We start from the raw sequence: 19,965 nt of genomic DNA on the forward strand, positions 1-19,965 counted from the left end.
ATCGAATGAGCTGAAGTCTGCAATTCACTTGTGTGTTTGTGTTGTTTTCTTATTGCTCATGTTTGTTGTCAGTGTTTGTCACTCTCAAACAATCGCCGTCACATAAGATGCAAAAGAGCAATGTGGTGTGTTAAGTTTTTTTTTTTTTTTTAAATATAAAAGTAACAAATCATAGCTCGCTATTCAACCAAGTGTTACAGCTGTAAAAGATAAGTGGAAGAGAGCCCTGCACAACCAAACGCTACTGCAGCCAAACCCGAGACACAGATCCATGCAGCAAACTGTCGACTACTGACGGAGAGCCTGAACAGAAATTTAAATGAGAGGCAAAAAAAAAGAAAAGAAAAAAGGTTTCACCTCCAAGAAGAGTTTTCATGAAGTTGAAATTTCGGCACCCATGTGTTCTTCAAGAGCTCACAGAATAAAGGCAGGCTGGCTTTTCCCTACAGAGTTTTGGATTTCTAGATTCAAAACACTGACGACTACCTTTAAACAGAATACTGAGCGAACACGCTCCACCAAACTACAAGCGATATTGAAATGCTCCCAGCCTTTGCCTTTGGAAAGAGCACTGAGAGGGAGGAGACGATGCAGGAAATGTCATGGTGCCTTTTTTCCTTCAACAACAGACTGAAAAATGTAGAATCCTGGCTCGAGTAGAGCTTAGTAAGAGGCATATCGTGTGTCAAGTGCATGGATGCTGGATCCAACACATATTTAAAGTAGTGGGGAGGACAATAATACCAACAACAATACCTGTAACTACTGCTCTGTTTGGTTAGAGGAGACGTGAAAAAAACATGCGTCTTGCTGGGAGTAAATTCAACTTTTACTTTACTCAAAGAATGCAACAGTAGTGCACCCACATAGACAATCTTTTACTCCTTGGCATTTGTTAAGACTTTTAGTTATAAGGATGTCTAGAAAGCCTCATAAAGGCTGGAAGGGCAGCATGATGACTCAATCGAGATAGAGATGGGCAGAGTGGGGGAAGCCACTGGCACATGAACACGGCCATGCTCAAATGCACTCAAGCAACACTGCATCAGTGACAGTTCCTCTGAGGGAGAAATCGACTCTCTCGTGTGGCGAAGAGAGAGAAACGCCCAACTGAGCAGACGGCAGGAAGAGGGGACGAAAGCAGCCAAGTGCACGCTGATGAGGGATGCCGTTCTGCAGGATTTCATAAACCCATCTGCAAATTGTATACATTTGCCCACAACGACTGTAATTGCTTGCAAATGTAAAGTCTTATCAGGGTAACACTGGAGTAATTCCTGGGGATGTGTGCGACTAGTTGTCTGGACGTTTAAACATTGCTGTCCTTGCTAGTCGATCCCAGAAATACTAGTCTGTTAATAAAATAAGAACAATATGTTTAACAGCCAACAGCAACGGGACACCACCCGGGGATAAGGCTCTCTCTCTTAGACCCACTCTGCCTCCTGAGCTACAACCTACAAATCCTAAGCTATTAATTATAAGAGATTTCAAAGGAAAAACAGCAACCGAGAAACTGGCGTCACAGGCAGTTTGATATTGTTGCCTGGGAGAAAAAAATAAAATCACTGAAATTATTAGTAATTTTACTAGTCTTGACTAATTCAATTACATTTCTGGGTAGTGCCAATGAGCTGTAATTATCATTTATGGCAGCTAAAATGGTGATATAAAAAAAATGAATTGTAATCGTAGTATTCCCTACAGGGATCGCTGTTCTTTAAGATGATGATGATGATCAGCTCTGCTGGGCTGACTGAAAGCCTCTGGGGTTTGGGCAGCAGCAAGTGGAAAAGCTAAAGCACTGATCCTCTTAACAACCATTATATCATCCAGAGGGCCGACTAATATAATCCTCTAAATCAGATATTAAGAAGAAACTTGGACACAAGTTAGTCTCAGTACTTTGAATGGGAGGAGCCATTCAGTGTCTCTTTCGGTCAGTAGTGACACTAATGATACAGAGTGTGTCATTTGGTGCCGATCAATAGTCAATTTCTATATCTACACTCTAAAGCATTACACTGTTTATTTCTGAGGCTCTCTCCTTAAGCACATTACTCGTGAAATAAAATAAAGCACAGTAGATTAAAGCGCCAAGTTTAGGTTTATTTATTATACAAAGAGCTGTGGAGGAAATACACGCCTTTTAAACACAGAGTGCTCAAAGTTTTAAAAATAATATCTGCAACCATCCACAAACACCCCCTTCACCTCGTGACCATGAAAGGTCCTTCATTACTCAGATGTTTGGGCTGTTTGAAGATTTTAATTTACCTGCTGAATGTTTACATTTTGTCCAAAGAGATAATCTGAAAGCTTCGGTACACATCTGCGTTCGCCCTGTTCCCTCTATCAGCAGGGAAACTATCAATAAACGCCACCATGCCACTTTCATTAGCAGCCTCATCACAACAGAAGCAAAACCGCCATGTTTGACAGATGAGGTGATGCTTCAGAGCTCGAGTTGTTCCTTTCTTCTATCCATCATTTTCAAAGAAGCTTTTTTTTAATGCTTTTTTGAAAACTGTACCCGCCTTACTATTATTTAAGGCTCACCCAGGGTTTCTATCTTAAGACGAATCCTCTCAGCTTCTGTCATGATATTACTCCATCTTGGTGCATTCTTGACTGTAATTAATTCACCATTAATTCTGGCTAATCAAATCACTTTGATTTATCTGCTTCTTTACACATACTGACATCCATTCAAACCCATCTAGGTCTAACTGGAAACACATCTAAGAAAAAAAAAGCCGGCCTTTTGTGCATAAAACAACATGCAGGAAACATTTAGTCACCCAGTGTCCAGTTACTTTTAAATACTTGAATACTGGTTCTGTAAAAAGGACTATACCTCACACGGTTCTTTTAATACTGACAAAAAACCTCAAATTAAATCTGAGAAATGATATTTCACTGTAGAATTTATTTTTAAGTACAATGGGCTATGTACATGTAGTCTATGGATGACAAAACAGATCTTCTCAACAAAAACAAAGTTAAAAATTGCACATTTTCTAGGAGAATATACAGAGGATAGCTTCTGGGTGCTTTTATGCTCTTGAAAACAAAATAAACAAAGCCTTCTTTCAACCCTGAAGGTTGAATTAGTTACAATTTCTTGACCGCAACACTTTCTTGTTGAGAAATCTGGGACAGATGGTCAGAGAGAGAAAGCTGTTCCCAGAGGCTGCTCTTATCGAAGTCATTCACATCTCTTAGTACACACATCCTTAAGCCAAAGAGTACATCAATGGGTACACCTGACAGGAAAACGCCAACAGTGTGTGGAAAAGGAACAGCCCTGCCACACCAGAGCAGAGATGATCCTCTGAGTTTGGAGTTAAAATCATATTATTACGGTGAAGCATGACCAAAACCCCCAAAACAAAGACACATGTACTCCCGTTTCATTTCTAGTGTGTTTTATACTTCTATCTTGTACTGTGAACTATAGGGAAAATGTTAAAGAACACTACACAGAGACAGATATTTCAACATTAATTCTCACCCCATTCTCATTGTGCTTGTCTCCAGTATTTCCACTTCTGCGACTCATTTGCTCCTGAGACTGCTGACTCCCTGAAATAAAAAGGGGGGGGGGGGGGGAAAAAGAAGCAGTCACCATAAATAAATAAAATCCGAAAAACCCAATACAGACATGCAGTGTACTAGTGCGACACTCAAGAGTGCAGGAGTGCAAAGACGAAGGTACCGCACGCAAGTGAAGATTCAGAGACAACCACCATTGTCTGAAATCGTCTTAAAGTTCACTGGTATGATTGCACATGACAGGGGGCTTTAAGAACTGGGACAAGCACTGCTAACTAAAGCCACCTACCTCATACTTTTAATAAATGTATAAAAATTCACAGCAGAGGACAGAAAACTGCCCTCTTTTCTGTAATTTAAAAAAAAACAAAACAAAAAAAACAAAACAGGAAAGAATGACCTCAGCTTTTATTTGGTAGTTTATAGCCAATGTAAACATGATCGGGAAGACCACCAGGTAACTTGTAGTTAAAACATTACAGACTCAGGCTGATAATACTTAAGAGTGGATGTTACACATAGCTGTTTATGTGGCTCTGCTCTATCCAGACAGAAAGACAATGTAATTAATGTGCGTGGGATAGCTGGCAAACCAGTTATTCCATTGATATTCCCCTCTGAACAACCTTTGCTTTTTTAATTCTACAAAGCTTTTAAGAACATAACGACACTTCACCTATTTTAAGAAAGGCTAAACTAATATTTACAAAGCTCCAAAAAAGGAGAAAACAAAAACAGAGAGAAATCTGGGCTTTTTTGATGTGTAAAGTCTGCAAACGGCTTGGCTAGACTAGACGTGGCAGAAGAAAACAGAAAGAAAAAACACCAAGTGACACCAGTCTTCATTACAAGGAAGGCAGAACAGATGCCAAGAATTTCCCGACAGCTATCGACTCCACCCTCTACTGTTCAGCCTTCTGTGTGAAAAAACAAGCACACAGAGCAGAGAAAGCAGCAGACAGCACACACCTTGATCGCTGCTCTCAGTTGGTGAATCTTCGTGCCGGAGGAAGAATTTGACTTCTTGCTTCCGAGGTCCCCATTTCTGCATGTGTTCATACATCATGTGCTCAAAGGGGATTGCTCGCTCTGAAAAGTTAAGGAAAGGTCGACCAGGTTCAGTCATTTACAATAGGTACACTGATTTTCAGCTAGCCTGGTACTTAAATGAACAAAAAACACTTAACTCTAAAGCTCAGTGATTAACTTGTTATACAGTCAGTCGGCACATCATTAGTTACACTCTGCTAGTACTGGGTTGGACCCTCTTTTGTCTTCAGAGCTGCCTTAAATGTTCAAGGCTCAGATTCAACAAGGTGCGGGAAACATGCCTCACAGTTTTTGCTCCATATCGATATGCCTTCCTATCAGCTCAAAGCAGTCTGGCCATTCTGCTTTGACCTGTGGCATCAACGAGGCACTTTCATCCAGACAACTGCTGCTCACTGGATATTTTACTTGCAGGGTATGTGGTAAATAATTTCTTGGATATGTATGCTGTTTCTCACTTTCCCAAACTAAGTATTACTTTACACATTAACACACTTTTAAATTCAGGGAAAAAAAGCATTTTTTCCAAGTTGTGAAATTATTTCTTGAAGCACAAATTTAAAAAAAAAAAAAAAAAAAAACCCTTTCTAGTCTCTCCTACTTCAAAGATTTTCTTTCTCCCAGACTCCTCATTTTTAGTTGGGCTTCTTAATCACGCAGGGCATCAAACTGCTTGTCTCTGAGTGTGATGCCACCTTCCATACATTTGCAGGGATTATGTGTGTGAATAATTCACTTTATGCTATTTCTGTTTACATCGTAGCCATACAGACAATCTCAGAATTAAAATGATGATACCCCGAGGAAGAGTCCACTGATAGAGATGAATATTTACAGCATAATGTGTATGCAGAACTGAAAAAGATTGAGACCGAGACAGTAGGTAGAGAGGTTTTAGGAGGGTTTTGGGGCAGCCAGTTGCATTGTCAGGCCTCACATGACTGCATAACGTGAGGTCAATAAAGCGTTTTACTGGAATGCTGTTTTCAACTGAGCAGTAGGCCTTTAAAAACCGCTGATAACAAAGGGTGTGTCAGCACAGCGATGGTGATGGGACCGAGTGGAATCTGTTGTGACAGGGGCGTGAAGTACACTGGCACATAACCCTTTTTCTCATATTAAAATTTGCTATGTGAATTATTTTATTCCATTCAGGTAAGCATGCACGGCCTCATTCAGCCCCTCAACTCGTTTTTTTTAAAGTGCTTGTTTTTACATTAATAAAGAAAGCTAAAGGCTACTGTTTGAGAAAATGAAATTCTTGTGCATGCAAATGAAGTGTCTGGCTCAGCAATAATGGGGTTTCAGATTACTTCACCTTCAGGCATTTACAAGAGACAACCGCTGTTCTTTCTCTTTAACGTGGCAGCGAACTGGATGCTGCTTCCTATAAGAAAGGCAGCGCTCCCTGTTCTGAATATTAAGCACTTCAGCAGGTCCGTGAGAAAGCTTCAAATGGGTCTTACCGTTGCCTCTCCACACCTCGGCCAGATGGCAGCCGCTCTCGCCGGGCTCTTTACAGAACTCGACGACATCGCGGCACGTTGTTTCAGGGGTGATGGGCACCTCAGTCACGGCCTGCTCCCCGTCGCTGAGGTACACCGTCAATATCATCTGAAAGGAGAAGGAAGGCAGTGAGGGGAAAACTGAATACAAGTGCTCAACAGTGAAATATGAATGACACAGATTACAATAAAAACAATGGAGTGTTTATGGATGAATCTTTACCCTCTCTATTGCTACAAAGCCTGCTCTGCTGACACTACATTTCCTTGTTGACCAGCCCAGACTGTGAGTTGGAGCTAGCATTGGACTCGTGTCTGTGCCTGCCAAATTTCTGTTTACTATGATTAGTGTCTGACATAGCACTGAACACATAAAGTATGAGCTGAAAGGTAAAACATATCAATACATGCCTTCACATGTCTGTGTCGGCTCTCAGCTTCCACCAGTTTTTGAACAACCAGCAGTTAAATCATATCGACTTGATGGGTGTATGATCTAAATGATAGCCCAAACTCTTAACTCTAAAGGACTGGTTAAAAAACTCTAAATCTGAAAAGACTGAATGAGAAACAAAACACAGCCGATTTATCATCTTTACGCTTTATAATGAGCTATGAGTAAACTTCAAGCTGCTTCAAGTTCTCCTGCATTAATCAGACATCACAATGTCTGCAATGTGCATGTCACCTTTTGACTAAGCTATTAAGAATGAAACTGAGAAGCTCAGCAGTTGAGTATTCAACTAGTCATTTAAGTTTCACATTTACACAGTAAACTTAATATGTTGTTGTTGCTTGTTTAAAAAAAAAGACATGTCATATTACTTTTCGTTTTATTACTACACGAAAGCATGAAAATAATAAGAAAATATATCTTGGGCAGTGATTTTTTTTTTTTTTTTTTTTATCTGATCTGGCTTCACACAGTCTACCTAAATCATAACCCATTCACAGGTATACGATCACCCCCTTTGGACTTTCTTGTAGTTAAGATTTAGTTATTTTCCCCTCATGCAAATCAACAGACAATCCATTTATTCAGAAAAAAAAAAGCCATGGTCACAGTCACACAAACACTTATCCTCAAGGATAAGGGCATGGAAAGCAGCCAATGCATAAATAAATAAATCCCAAAATCCAGATCGTCTAAGATGTTAAATCATTTCTAAGACGATTCGGTCACTGCAAAGTACTGAATCACTGGGTTAAATACATTTGTAGGGCATGTTAATCTATGAATTTAGGTTGCTAACTATGGGCAACATTTTTTTCTTCCATAAATTGACAAAATGTTTCTAGGCAAGCAGGTTTTGGATCCTATAATCAGATTATTCAATATCTATGTAGAATAAAACTAACAGCAGGATAAGAGGCGCAATAGGTTTGAATATTTTACTTGACAAAAACATTTATATACCTTGTTTAAACCAAAAGACTTTTTTTGCCCTGCGGGAGGTGACACATGTCTGCACTGATTATGGCAATCTCCTCTATATTCACCGCTACTGCACATCACCACAATATGGGTTTTTTTCCCCCCTCCTGAAGCGTCAGGCAGATTTCCACTGTTTCCTGTGGGACAAAGCACTCTCGAGTGTTGAGGAGTGCCTTCCTGTTTCATGTGACAGGCCTCACTCGCCCCTCGCCTTCTGTGGCATGTAACAGAAAAGCGACACTGAGAGGAGTTTAGCGAACAAAAACAACCCAAAGAAAAACTTCTGTAACAAAGAATGTTTTGCAGGGATGCTCAAAATGACGTAAACGTGTTTGAAAGGATTGCTTGGTGCATGCTAGACTCAATTTCAACTCTTTCTCAGTAAACAAAGAAGAAAAGCATTTGCTTCCAAGCCGTCCCACTTCGGCAATTTTTATACATGTTTCACTGCTTTAAAAAACACCAAAACAGGGACAGCCTATGCCTAGAAACTTTTGAAGTGTGATAAAGAAAAAAAAAAGAAAAAAAAAAAGGAAAAACCTACACTATGGCTTAGTTGTAACTCCTAGAGTTTCCAAGAGTACAATGGGAGGCAGAGTCTTCAGTTATCACATTCCACCTCCCACTTTATTTCTTTTTTTAAACAGCCCTTTTTAATCTTTCATTCTTGATTTAAAAAAAAAAAACAAACTAAAATGATTACGGCTGGGGTTGGCTCAGGTTGCACTAAACCACATTTTAATTATATTGCTAGAGGTCTAGGCTGACAGGGGACCTCCCATAATGCACTGAGGACCTCTATTCGCCTCTCTTTCATTTCCGACACATTTTTTGACACTCGCTCTGTCTTTTATTTCGCCCCTGCAAGTTAAGCTTTTACATTTCCATCCTTATTCTGCAGCCATCTCTTCTTGTCAGTTATGGGGCCATCTAACATGCTCAGTGTTTATGCTATGACTGACTTCTAGACAAAAAGGCTTTTTATTTACATGCAATAAGGTTCAAAATGCCAATTTAAAGCCCTCAGTGTCAAAAAGAGGTAGAAAAAGAAAAAAAAAAACCTCTAAAGTGAAACAACTAATACATCACTGGAAAAGTGAAGAGATCACAAATTTTTCAACACTGATTTTGCTGACTGGCTTTGACTTTGCTGAATTACAAATAAGTATAAGATGAAATGTTCCGTGTACATACTTTGTGTACACATGGCTTCATGGTGCATTTTCAATTTCACAATAATTGCCAGCAAGCACTATTGTCATATATAATCTAGCTTTAGTCACTGAACCTACCTACAGATAATTACTCCAGGAGTTTCTCCAAGACAAAGTGACTCATCCTTTGTAATGATGCAACTGCATGATTCACTGACATTTTCTGCAGCAGCCAAAATTAAACGATATGATCTCTTGTCCTAGAGATCCACTCAGTGACTATGAGAATCAACAACCTGCATTTTCAGACAAGGATGGTAAAAACATAGAACTAATGCTGAGACACCAGGAAATCCCTTTGTGGCTCTGCGCTGTTTCTTACAGTGTTAATATGAGCTAATGGATGACCTTTTTGGGACTGCATATGCAACAACGTTACTGGGGGAAAGAAATTAAATCTGAATGATCTGAATGAAACCTCAAATGGGTAAGTGGTTAAGATGGATGGATGGCAGAAAGAAAGAAAATCTTTTCTAAAAGTGTGGCAGGGGGTGCTACAAGCTGCATAATGACATACAACACAATACAGTAAAAAAAAAAAAAAATAAAATATTGAGGCTACTAGGCTGCTAGAAAGAACAACAGCTTGAATATAAAGAAGACTAAGGCATTCTTATTTGTATTTGTTATACAACAGCTTCTAATATCCCTTATAGATTAAACTAAAAGGAGAAAAATACTATAAGATCCATCAAAATCTGCAGTTCTTTTTTTTAAAATGACAACACCACAAGCCTGCATTCTGAATATCCTTGGCAGCATACCAAAACAAGCCTTTAAAGATTAAAAACACATAATTAATCAATCAGACAATATGAGGTGAAAATTTAAACTAATCACAGCACCTGCAGACTAAACTACACAGAAATCTAGAAACTACTAGATATATCCAAAACAAAACAGAAACTCTGATCCAGCTGAGTGATCACTGGGGATACGAACCACCCTCACTAAGTTGCGTCTGCCCATACTCTTGGCTCTCTTGGCCGCCCTCCGTTTCCTCTTGATCTCCCTCTTTGGTGGCCGGTGATGTTCCTTTGCCCAGATGGGGTTCTCCTTGGAAAGGCTAACGAGGCCACGTAACACTATAGTCACAAATCTCTTCATTGTGGCACTGCCGCTTTTGCGGGCACGAGACTTAGATGTTATGCCATCCCGAGCAGACCTCTAAACCCGACAGTGACGCGTGCATTAGAAAAGTGCTGCAGAGGAGACTTGAGAGGAAAAAAACACAAGCTGCATGTGCAGTTCGAGCAGGGAGGGGGGAAGAGAGAGAGAGCTTGTGTGAAACAAACAGCCAGCGAAAGAAGGAGAGAGCAAGGGAACAAGAGAGTGTCACAGGGTGGTGGGTATGGATGGAGGAAAGTGATGGGTAGTAATTTTACTGGAAAAGTGTCCCTGGGATGTGCCTGTGGCTGCAGCACCAACAACTCCCTGCTAATGAGAATAGTTTGGCCACAGCTGTGACTGGCAGGCAGGTCAACACCATCATGCAGAGCCAAGAAAGAGATTATGCTTATACTGGGCTGTGCATGACTCAAAGGAGTCAATGCATTATGCTACAGTGGGCACCATCTGGAGATCATTTAACTTCTGAGAGGGAAAAGGCATCATTTAGTGCCCTGATCTCCAGCACACATCAAACATTTCCTCACATAAATCCAGTTACTTACTTATTCTTAAAGATGGGCCCTGAGTGGAGGGAAAAAAGTTTAAGCACATTACTGTTTTTTGTCTATAAACTTGAACCATTCAAACAATCCTTAAATATCATAAATGTAAGACACTGGAATACAATACTACTTACATACTCCAGCTGTAACCAAAAACACAAGTAACTGTAACCCAGCAGAAGCCCAAATGTGTGGTAAACAACACACTATGATAAGTATTGGTCATGAGTCTGTATGGTAATCTGGTCAGACACAAACACACAGCTTAATCACAGCTAAACCCAAGGAGGCTGTCAAAGTTGTCTCTGACATTCTGGACTAATAGTCCATCTCATGCTGCCCAAACTTGCCAAAAACCACTCGTCAACCGTGCGGAGGAAAGACGAGACAAATGATGTGAAACAAACTGAAACATCTGAGTAACCGTGATTCCTGCAAACTACAAAATTATCAAGATTTTTTTTTTTTTTTTTTTAACGTTCCTTTAGTCGGACTTCAGCACTCACCCAGTGTTTCATGTTGGTTTAACAAATTTTATCTGGCTTTGCTTTTACAGACTTATGTAGATGGCTCTTACATGTCTAATACTTACGAAGTGCAAAAGCCTTCACTGTTAAATTTTATTTGAAACTGTGATAATGCACACTAATATTATTATTATTTTCCTTTTACTTAGAGTCGTTTTTAAAGTGTATTTTTTTAAATGAATAAAATAGATCTATCAGTCCCAAACGGAGGGAACTTGTTAAATAAATCAATTTTGATATAGTCATACCCAATTAAACTTGATATTTTTACTTTTTAATGATAATTGTTTTATTATTTCAAACAAGTATATCTACAAAAATGTGAATGCAGCAATAATATGCATTGTTTACTTTTTCCTGTAAGTCAGGCTCTGCCTGGTTCCACCGCCTGAGATTAATGCCACTTGACAATCTACTCGGCTCAAAAGTTCCCCTTAACAACAGAGCATTAGTCGACGCAGCCACACAGACCTAGATCTGCCAACGTCTCATTGGCTGCTGGATTCACGCGAGAACCAAGCGGCTCGCTGCCTCTCTGCTCGACTGGCTCTCTGACTCTGATAGCCTGTTGGTGCCACAGGGTACAGCTGTCCACCGAGGCAATGGTAGTAACTGAACCTGAGAACTGCCGCAAATATGGACTTGCTTCTGTTATACTTGGTACTTCTGGAAATGTACAAGCGTCTCTGGAATGGTGATCAAGAACTATACAAATTTACAGCCAACTTCAAACCAATAGTCGTTTGGAAAGACATAATACCAAGAGTGAATCACCCCGCCCCCCCCCCCCCCCCCTTTTTTTTTTTTAAATGACAAGATCTCACTGAACTGACTGTAAATTTATCCCTTGCACGAGTTCATGTTCCGCTCTCGATTCCCACAGTCGCTGCCTTCTCAGCACTAAAGACAACAAAAGAGGTCCCAACAATGCGCTACTCCAATAGGGTTGCCAGTCAGGTATTCTTTTCCTTGCAACACAGAGCTTCTTGAACAATAACACCAAGGTAAAAAACAAACAAACACACACACACACACACAAAAAAAAAAAAAAAAAACAATAGAATGAAAATATTTGTTGGCTTAGCACACCTACTATACCCACAGCTTTAAATACATCATCCATTGTGTAAGAGCATTTTTTGTAACACGAATGAATTACAGTACGATTATCACAGAGATAGTCAATCATACTAATCTGACCTGCCCTATTGAGACACACAGCGTTATAAATCTACCTGCTAACACTTGATAAGATGTGTCACATTCTGATAGAATTCAAAAACTGATCACATTGTGTTTATAATTTAGGATCCTTTATAAGGTTTGCGTCACTCTTTTATTCTCACGAAAAAACTGCTGTGAAATCATAAAAGCCATAGTAGATCATTTAAAAAAAGAAAAGACTTTTATGACTAGGAGCTGATCTGCCTTGAGATTATCTAAGCAGCAGTGGGAAAAGCAAACAAACTCATATCAGTCGGTTAGAACTTGAAACGTGTGTGTATGGACGGTTAGTGAACCATATTTCTGTTTTTATAATAACATATTTAGGAAAAGACCCACTCTTACATGTTCATTAAGTCCCCTAAATGCTAAATGTTACGCTACATGTGCACTTACCGGCATCATATTGGCAACTCTGCGGGATCACAATCAGCGGGCATCGGCAAGCTGACTTTTGACTTCCTCGCTTATCTTCTATGGCACCAACGGAGAGTCAGCAAAGATCCACCTTGCTAGTTATGGGCTCCGATTAACTCCAATGTTACAACCAAATGGGCCTCAGTCCTCACTGTAGACCAAAAACAGCTAATTACTTGAAGTACTACAAAGCCAAACACTTTAAGACATCTGACTCATACTACAAAAATAATATGTAATGTCACCAGCCGCAGGTATCAACTTAAATTGCCCAGGCGTGGCTCTGTGCAGCGGCTGCTGCTACAAACAAGCTAGCTCGCAAAGCAACGCCGAGGCAAACGAAAAGGCAATTACATGATATTACTACGCAGTGTCTGCAAATATACTCACCAATGTCAGAGACGAGTCATTGTTTCTGCGAAAAAAATCTCAGTTCTGCTACAGTGAAAGGCACGCAGCTAACCCAACCAGCTGTCAGCCAGCCAGCTAGCGTTATCTCCCCCGGTAAGGTGGTAGCTGTGTTAGCTGGAATCAGAGATGGCTAGAGGATGGTATGCACGTCGATGTCTCCGCTCTCGTCGGCCCTTTAGCTTGCATTGGCCGAACATCGGCACGAGCTGTCGACAGAGAGGGTGGGGTTTTTTTTTCAAAGGAACAAAAATAAAGGTTTAGTTCGTTTTTTCTACGTAGGCAGCGAATCATCACAAGCAGGTTAGCAGTGCTAGTTCACGAAAATACACATAGCTGGAATCCAGTTGTTGACGGTAGGAGGGGCAACGTAGAAAGTCAGGAATCTGACGTCACCACCAGCCATGTCAACTGCAAGCATACAGTGCTTTGAAAAAGTATTTGCGTCCTTTCCGAATTCTTACTTTTCTGCATATTTCTGCATATTTTCCACACTTATGTGTTTCAGATCATTACATATGTTTTTTTTTTATTTAAATTAGACAAACATAACCCGAGTAAATACAAAATTAAGTTTTTAAATGATGATTTCATTTATTAAGGGAAAAAATCTATCTAAACTTATATGGCTCTATGTGAAAAAGTAGTTCCCTCTTGTTAAACTAACTTTGGAATTAACTGTGATTAACCATTTGCTCTGGAACACTGAGTTCAGTTTCACTAACCCAATTACCGCCAAATCACTAAACATGTTTAAGTGAACCTGACAAAGTGAAGTAGGCTAAAAGATATCAAAAACACATCATGCCACAATCTAAAGAAAATAAAGAATGAAAATCGAAGTCTTAATTGACATCATCAGCCTGGGACTGGGTACAAAACAATTTATACATGTTTGGGAACCAGATTGAAAGCATAAAAAGAACATCATACCAAAAGACAAACGTGGTGGTGGTAGTGTGAAGGTTTTTGCTGCTTCAGGATCTGGACAACTTGTAGTAATTGATGGAACCATGAATTGTGCTCTCTAGCAGAAAATTCTGAAGGAGAATGTCTGGCCTTATGACTTCTTCAGTCTCAGGTGACTGCAGGTTTACCCAACCTTATAAACAGTACATTTGCATAATGACTGAAATCCCACAAATACGGAAGAAGTCACTCGGATGAGCGACAAAATGTTTTTTCCACTGAAAACGCAATGTCCAGATGAATAGAATAATTTTTGAGGGATTTTCTTACCTGGATGATTGAGCACGCATCAAAACATGGAAAAAATATGCAGAAAAAAAGCAAAGAAAAGAAAAAAAGAGAAGAAAAGCAAAGAAAGAAACGAGGAAGGGATCGATTTTTTTTTCACAGCACTATACCAGTATATTTAAAGGATTTTAACACACCAGGAAGTTGTGTTGTTGTAGGTTTCTTTTTTTTTTTTTTTTGGTAATTCACATAAAAACAAAAGCATTTGGTCTGAGAAATTATGTCATTTGGTATGAATGATGCATGAGAGTCCCTTCCTGACTCTGACATGATGTTGTAGTTTCGGGCGCTTTCTTTATTGTTATAGTAAATTTAAGATGGCCTGAAGACCTTAAATAGAGTTTCTTTTTTTACTTTCCTGTATTTCTCAGTAGAGACACATAAAACATATACACATTTCCATATATAACATTTTAATGGTAATTTGAATACAGTTAGATCCATAAGTATATTTAAACTGATACATTTTTTTGTAATTTTGCCTCTGTATATGACCACAGTGGATATGCAGGCAGACTTCAGGCAGTCTCTAACTGCAAAGGATTAACAAAATGTTCAATTTCAAATAAAGTTAATGTATCCGGTTACTTTTGAACCTCTGAAAATGAGGGACTATGTATAAAAAAGGCTGTAATTCCGAAACAGTTAACACAATGTTTTTGTAAAACCCCTTTAATTAAAGCTCAGAGTCTGTACTTCACTCACATCCTGAGTGATTTAAAATTAACTGTAGCGGTGGCAAAAATCACACACACACAAAAAAGTTTAATTGTCCAAAAACTTATGGCTCTAACTGTTTCCATATTGCCATTAAAATATTATTTATGAAATTGTTTTGTATTGTCTTTATATGTCGCTGGTGAGAAATGTAGGAAACTAAACACCAAGGAAATCTATTCAAGGTCTTCATGACATCATAAATCATGCCCCTAGCTGTAAATGCATACGTAAATGCATATCTCTGTGTATCACAGTATCAATATTTTCAAAGAGGAACAAATTCTATGAAGCATGTGTTACATAATATCTTTCTCAAACTACATCACTGTTGAATCATATAACATATTCAATAGCCAGCACAATAAGGTAGTTGAGCTCAGGAACCCAATACTCCTTACATCATGTCTCCTCTTACATCAGTCCTTAGATGGAAAGTTACGGTCCCTACATGTATTCAGACAGATGTGCCAACACTATCATAATATAAACCAAGAAACACATGAGAAATGTATGTGAGAAACAATGATGACGATACACAATAATACACAGTAAAAATGACTCATAGCAGATAAAAGTTTGGAGATGCGAAAGACATACAAGGGAGTGTTGCAGAGCTCTGAATTCTGCAAGTGCTCCTGTTCCTCCTCACCAGGAGATAGTTTTGACTCTTACTGCTGAATATTTGCCTTGGAGTCATGTCAGTGTCCTGTGTGAACAGTTTTGAAAATGCATGGACTGAAGTGACTCACCAGTTTACAGGAATGGAGCCCTTGGCAAATGATGTCATGCTAACACTTTTTGATGGTTCCTACTTTATCATTTTAAATAAGTAAAAAAAAACAGGCTGCGAGTCACCATATGAGGCCTGTTGATGCACGTGGACCCTCCATGTAATCTGCCATTGTGAGAGTTCCTATTGCATTACTGACATCAAGTGGCTCAGAGAAAGAACTGATCCGGTTAGAAAAAGTCTGACCCACTGTGCGTTCTGACTTATTCTATTAATGAATGATATTTTTGAGTTAGAGATATAATGTATTGATAAACAAAATAGTAGCTAAACTGAAACTGTTTGCATTCATTTTCCAGTTTGGATTCTTGTGTTGCTTAGATAATTCTTGTAATGCTTTTTGTGTTGTTAGATGCTTATCGTTCCTTTCTGCTTATCCGTTCACTGAGTTTTTTGTTTGTTTCCGTATTTAGTTATTTGCTATTTTCCTGTTTTAATATGAAAGTTGTCGTCTGTTCCTGCTTTGAGTTTTACTTCCTGCCTAGTTTGCACCTGTGTATTTTTCCCCCAGCTGTTTCCAGTTCCTTTATTAATCCTATGTGCATAAATAGTCCTGTCCTTTCCCTGAGTCTTTGTCATAAAATCTACACATCTTTCCCTGTGCTTCCTGTTTTTTGGACTTGGCATACAGCCTGATGCAGGTTTATTTAACCCTGCATTTTGATCTGTGACAAAAACTTTGTGATGTGCACCACAAATGAAACAGATAAATAGTCATGAGGATTACTCTCTGGGGATAATGTCCTCTCCACATCAAAAGGAGTCACTTGAGGTGAATCAGGCAACCTGCTAGAACGTCTCCTAGATGCCTCCTAGGTACAGTGTTTCTGGCTTGTCCAACCACATTGCTGGAGTCATGCAGTTAGCATTGCTAAAATCCAACACTCATGAAAGCATTTATATTGGCATGCTGGGCTCTTCCAAAAAAGATCCCAGCATGCCAATCAATAACTGGCTTTCTACTGTGACTAAAGAGTTAGTTCACTGAATTCTTTTCAGTGAAAGACACAGATGTGTTACTGAGTGGTCAAGTTTACAGATTTGAAGAGGAACTAACCAACAAACCCTTCATATTCTGCTAATTAACATGATCGTGAAAGCACTAATGGAAAGTTGAGCAGTTACAGTATAGGATACTGAAGGGCTGCATGTGTTGTACCTATGTTTGTAATAGGAGAGATTTGGAAGAGCAACCTTTAAAACAGAAATCATCTCCATTATTTGAAGCCTTTCAAGATTTTTTTTATTAATATTCATGAATTCTATACCATTTATAAAAAAAGAAAACAGAAGTAAAAAAAATTAATACAAAGAACTCTTCTCCACAACCAAGTCAGCATGCGGCATGGAGGAAAATATTCAAACGTATTAGCACCAGAATGCCAAACAGGCTGGAGAAGTCATGCAAAGTGCACTCAGTGCGGTGGACGCTAATTAAATAACCTGTAAGCAGCAAACAAGGTTGCTACACCTGCATCTGTTCATTTCACTTTGCCATGAGTCTTCAGCTGTGAAAGCACTTTGTCTACCTGCAACAGAGCAAAACTGAGGGTTAAGAGTATTCACATGTAGTAAATTCACTCATTTTAAAAGCTCTTCACTTTAAAAGAAGGTAGCACTTAAAGGTGTACACAACACACATAAAAGACCTAACATGGGAGAGAAGATGTGGCTTGTTTCTCATTTTGACATCAGAGAATGGCGTCAGTGATAATCTGCAATAATCTCTGATCTGATTTTTATTGAATTCCTTTAAAGCATAGACCGTGATAACAAATGAGAAACAAATGTTACCATGCCATATGTCTGTCTAGTGATATTAAAAATAAACAGTCCCAATTGAATTATTTTCCTTGGCTCAATCCAGCCCTGACTTACTGTAATAAACCAGTAAGACTGCTGCCCGTAGCGAAGCTGAGACTTCAAGTTCATCTTACTGGCTGGAGCTAGAGCGTGGAGGTGGAGGTGGGGAACTGACGAGAATGGAGGGAGATGAAACCCCAGCCTACAAAATAAAATTAACAAAAAGATATTACAACATGAAAAAAAACCTGTTTAATTTGAAAGCATAATAAAATTCTAAGTGATAAAGAGTCGCAGCTCATCACAGGGATTGTTTTACCTGACGTCATCGAGGCTGCAGACTTTGTTCTTCTCCAGTATACTTCTTCCCATTTGTTCCATCCGCTCCACTGTCAACAAATAAAACTTATCGGCGATGTGCGATCAGAAAGTCAAGATTATGCAAGACAGTTTTACACATATGTACATATACTCCCTAGCCACTTTATTAAGCACACCTGAACATTAACACAAATATCGAATCAGCCAATCACATAGCAGCACCTCAGTGTATGTAGACATGGTTCAAACAGAACGTTAGAATGAGGGAGAAAGGTGACTGACGTGACATTGAATGTGGCATGGTTGCTGCTATCAAACGGGCTGTTGTAGGCATTTCAAAAACTGAGCTACTGGGATTTTTTTTTTTCCCATAAAACCATCATTAGAGTTTACAGAGGTCTGAAAATGTGAAAATATCCAGCGAGTAGCAGTTCTCTGGGTGAAAATGGCTTGTTGATGACAGAGGTCAGAGGAGAATGGCTTGGTTTGTGAACAGTCACCAGATCTCAGTCCAGTAGAGCTCATTTGGCGCGTAGCGGAACAGGAAATTTGTATCATGGGTGTGCAGCTGATTTCTGAAGACACAATTAATCATTTCATGGTCATGGTGGCGCTTTTAAATCTGTCTTTACAGACACAAACTACAAAGCTAAGCTCACTGAGGTCATACTGGTGACTCAACAAAACAATTTACTCATTAACCTGAATTTACTATAAACTATTATTAAAATAGTTTGTACTGATTAACCAGATGGCTGCTCCTCCCTGTGCAATGTTCCTTCTGTTGAAAGGGAGTTTTTCCTTTCCACTGTCACCAAGTGCTTGCTCATAGGGGGTCATCTACATGCTATGTATGACCTTACAATATGAAGCCGCTTGAAGCAACTATTGTGATTTGGTGCTATATAAATAATCAGTTGCTTGGAAACATGTTGCTTTAAAGGGTGGGGTGCTTTTGTGTAATCAATCATAACTACCGACTCATATTTTCCCATTGACCAAGTCTTGTCAGCAGAAGTTGCTACCAGGAAAAACAAACAAACAAACAAACAAGCAAACAAACAGACTGATTAAGTTCATGTTTCCTCACCTAGAGGTATGTTGTCCATCTTAAGGGTTTTACAGTTGCTGATATGCATCCTGGGAATAACCAGGTAGTGATGGGTGGCTCCAGGCTTCATATCACGAAAGCAAACCAGCTCATCGTCCTGTACACACACACACACACACACACACACACACACACAGAGAGAGAGAGAGAGACAGGAATTTCCAGTGGCTAACTTTTTTTTCTCCTTAAACATGAATGAATGTTGTTGTTGTTTTACTCACGCTCAGCAGGATCTCTGTGTCAGTTTTGTTGTTTACTATTTCACAGAATTTACAGTCATCAATCCCAGAAGCCTCCAGCGTCCCCATTCGTGAGTTTTAAAGCGTCTTTTATATAGAGCGCAGTAAATGCTGTAATATAATTCCTGGGTGTGCCCAGAGACAAAGGCAGGACAATCGCCCGAAGACAGAGCTAGTCGAGCCCAGAGTGCACCGTCAAATTATTTGTCTTAGGAAAAAAATAAAATAATAAATATATATTTTATTTTATTTATTTTATTTACGAGAGCTGAACAGGTTCAGTCTGAACCCCAAGTCAGAGATTAATTTTTTGATAATGGAAAGTTGGTTGAACTTTTAGACAAAATCTATAAAAATATATCAAATTTTAATCTGCATATATGAGTTTTAATTTGTATCACATTTGCTACATAGGCCATACTTTTGCACTTTAGTCATTAATAATGTGTCATGCAATTTCTATCATTTTTTTGAGGGTAAAAAAAAGTCACGCTGATGATGTAGAAGTCTCAAAAACTCACAAAAATTCATGTATCAAATATGATACGCTTGACTTTAAAGGAGTAGAGGATGTCTAACGTTTGCCCTTCTGTCACCATAGCAACAGATTACTCGCCAATTAAAATCCGTGTCGCTACGTTTTTAAAGTTTTTAAAGAAGCTAAGCGCATGTCTATAGATGGGAGAATAACACTGAGTATTGCAGCTATATTAGTC

The 19,965-nt window shown here is 39.1% G+C and overlaps 2 protein-coding genes across 7 annotated transcripts in view; both read right to left on the reverse strand.

Annotated features, from left to right (window-relative positions):
- Positions 1-13,366, reverse strand: part of ppp1r13bb (protein phosphatase 1, regulatory subunit 13Bb) — a 31,837-nt gene extending 18,471 nt beyond the window's left edge. For 4 of the 6 annotated variants that reach the window (XM_085431787.1, XM_085431789.1, XM_085431788.1 and 1 more), the window contains exons 1-5: positions 12,991-13,366; positions 12,580-12,751; positions 6,072-6,219; positions 4,525-4,644; positions 3,515-3,585 (exon numbers count right to left, since the gene is read on the reverse strand). In XM_085431787.1, the coding sequence (XP_085287913.1) occupies positions 3,515-3,585; positions 4,525-4,644; positions 6,072-6,219; positions 12,580-12,588 (348 nt within the window). In that variant the 5' untranslated portion in view covers positions 12,589-12,751; positions 12,991-13,366. Of the gene's footprint in view, positions 1-3,514; positions 3,586-4,524; positions 4,645-6,071; positions 6,220-9,701; positions 11,718-12,579; positions 12,752-12,990 lie in introns of those variants that run through there. The other 2 variants (XM_085431791.1, XM_085431792.1) reach the window with 2 other exon arrangements.
- Positions 13,367-16,998: 3,632 nt separating this feature from the next.
- Positions 16,999-19,681, reverse strand: LOC146691817 (adenosine 5'-monophosphoramidase HINT3-like). Its single transcript, XM_085431804.1, has 5 exons — positions 19,232-19,681; positions 18,990-19,107; positions 17,898-17,967; positions 17,654-17,780; positions 16,999-17,304 (listed from the first exon to the last, which is right to left on the reverse strand). The coding sequence occupies exons 1-5, from the start codon at positions 19,316-19,318 to the stop codon at positions 17,257-17,259; spliced, it is 450 nt and encodes a 149-aa protein (XP_085287930.1). The 5' UTR covers positions 19,319-19,681; the 3' UTR covers positions 16,999-17,256.
- Between the last annotated feature and the right edge of the window lie 284 nt (positions 19,682-19,965).

The sequence above is a fragment of the Copadichromis virginalis genome, linkage group LG15 (genome assembly GCF_057382275.1).
Source record: "Copadichromis virginalis isolate Kocher_CV1m ecotype Utaka linkage group LG15, C_Virginalis_male_GT1.1, whole genome shotgun sequence".
Taxonomy (NCBI): Eukaryota; Metazoa; Chordata; class Actinopteri; order Cichliformes; family Cichlidae; genus Copadichromis; species Copadichromis virginalis.

Excerpts from the sequence above, each read along its gene's own strand:
- LOC146691817 (XM_085431804.1), bottom strand. The coding sequence starts at position 19,318 with ATGGGGACGCTGGAGGCTTCTGGGATTGATGACTGTAAATTCTGTGAA. Across the intron at positions 19,108-19,231 it reads ACACAGAGATCCTGCTGAGC|GACGATGAGCTGGTTTGCTT; the intron begins GTGAGTAAAACA and ends GTGTGTGTACAG. Across the intron at positions 17,781-17,897 it reads TGCAGCCTCGATGACGTCAG|GCTGGGGTTTCATCTCCCTC; the intron begins GTAAAACAATCC and ends TTTATTTTGTAG.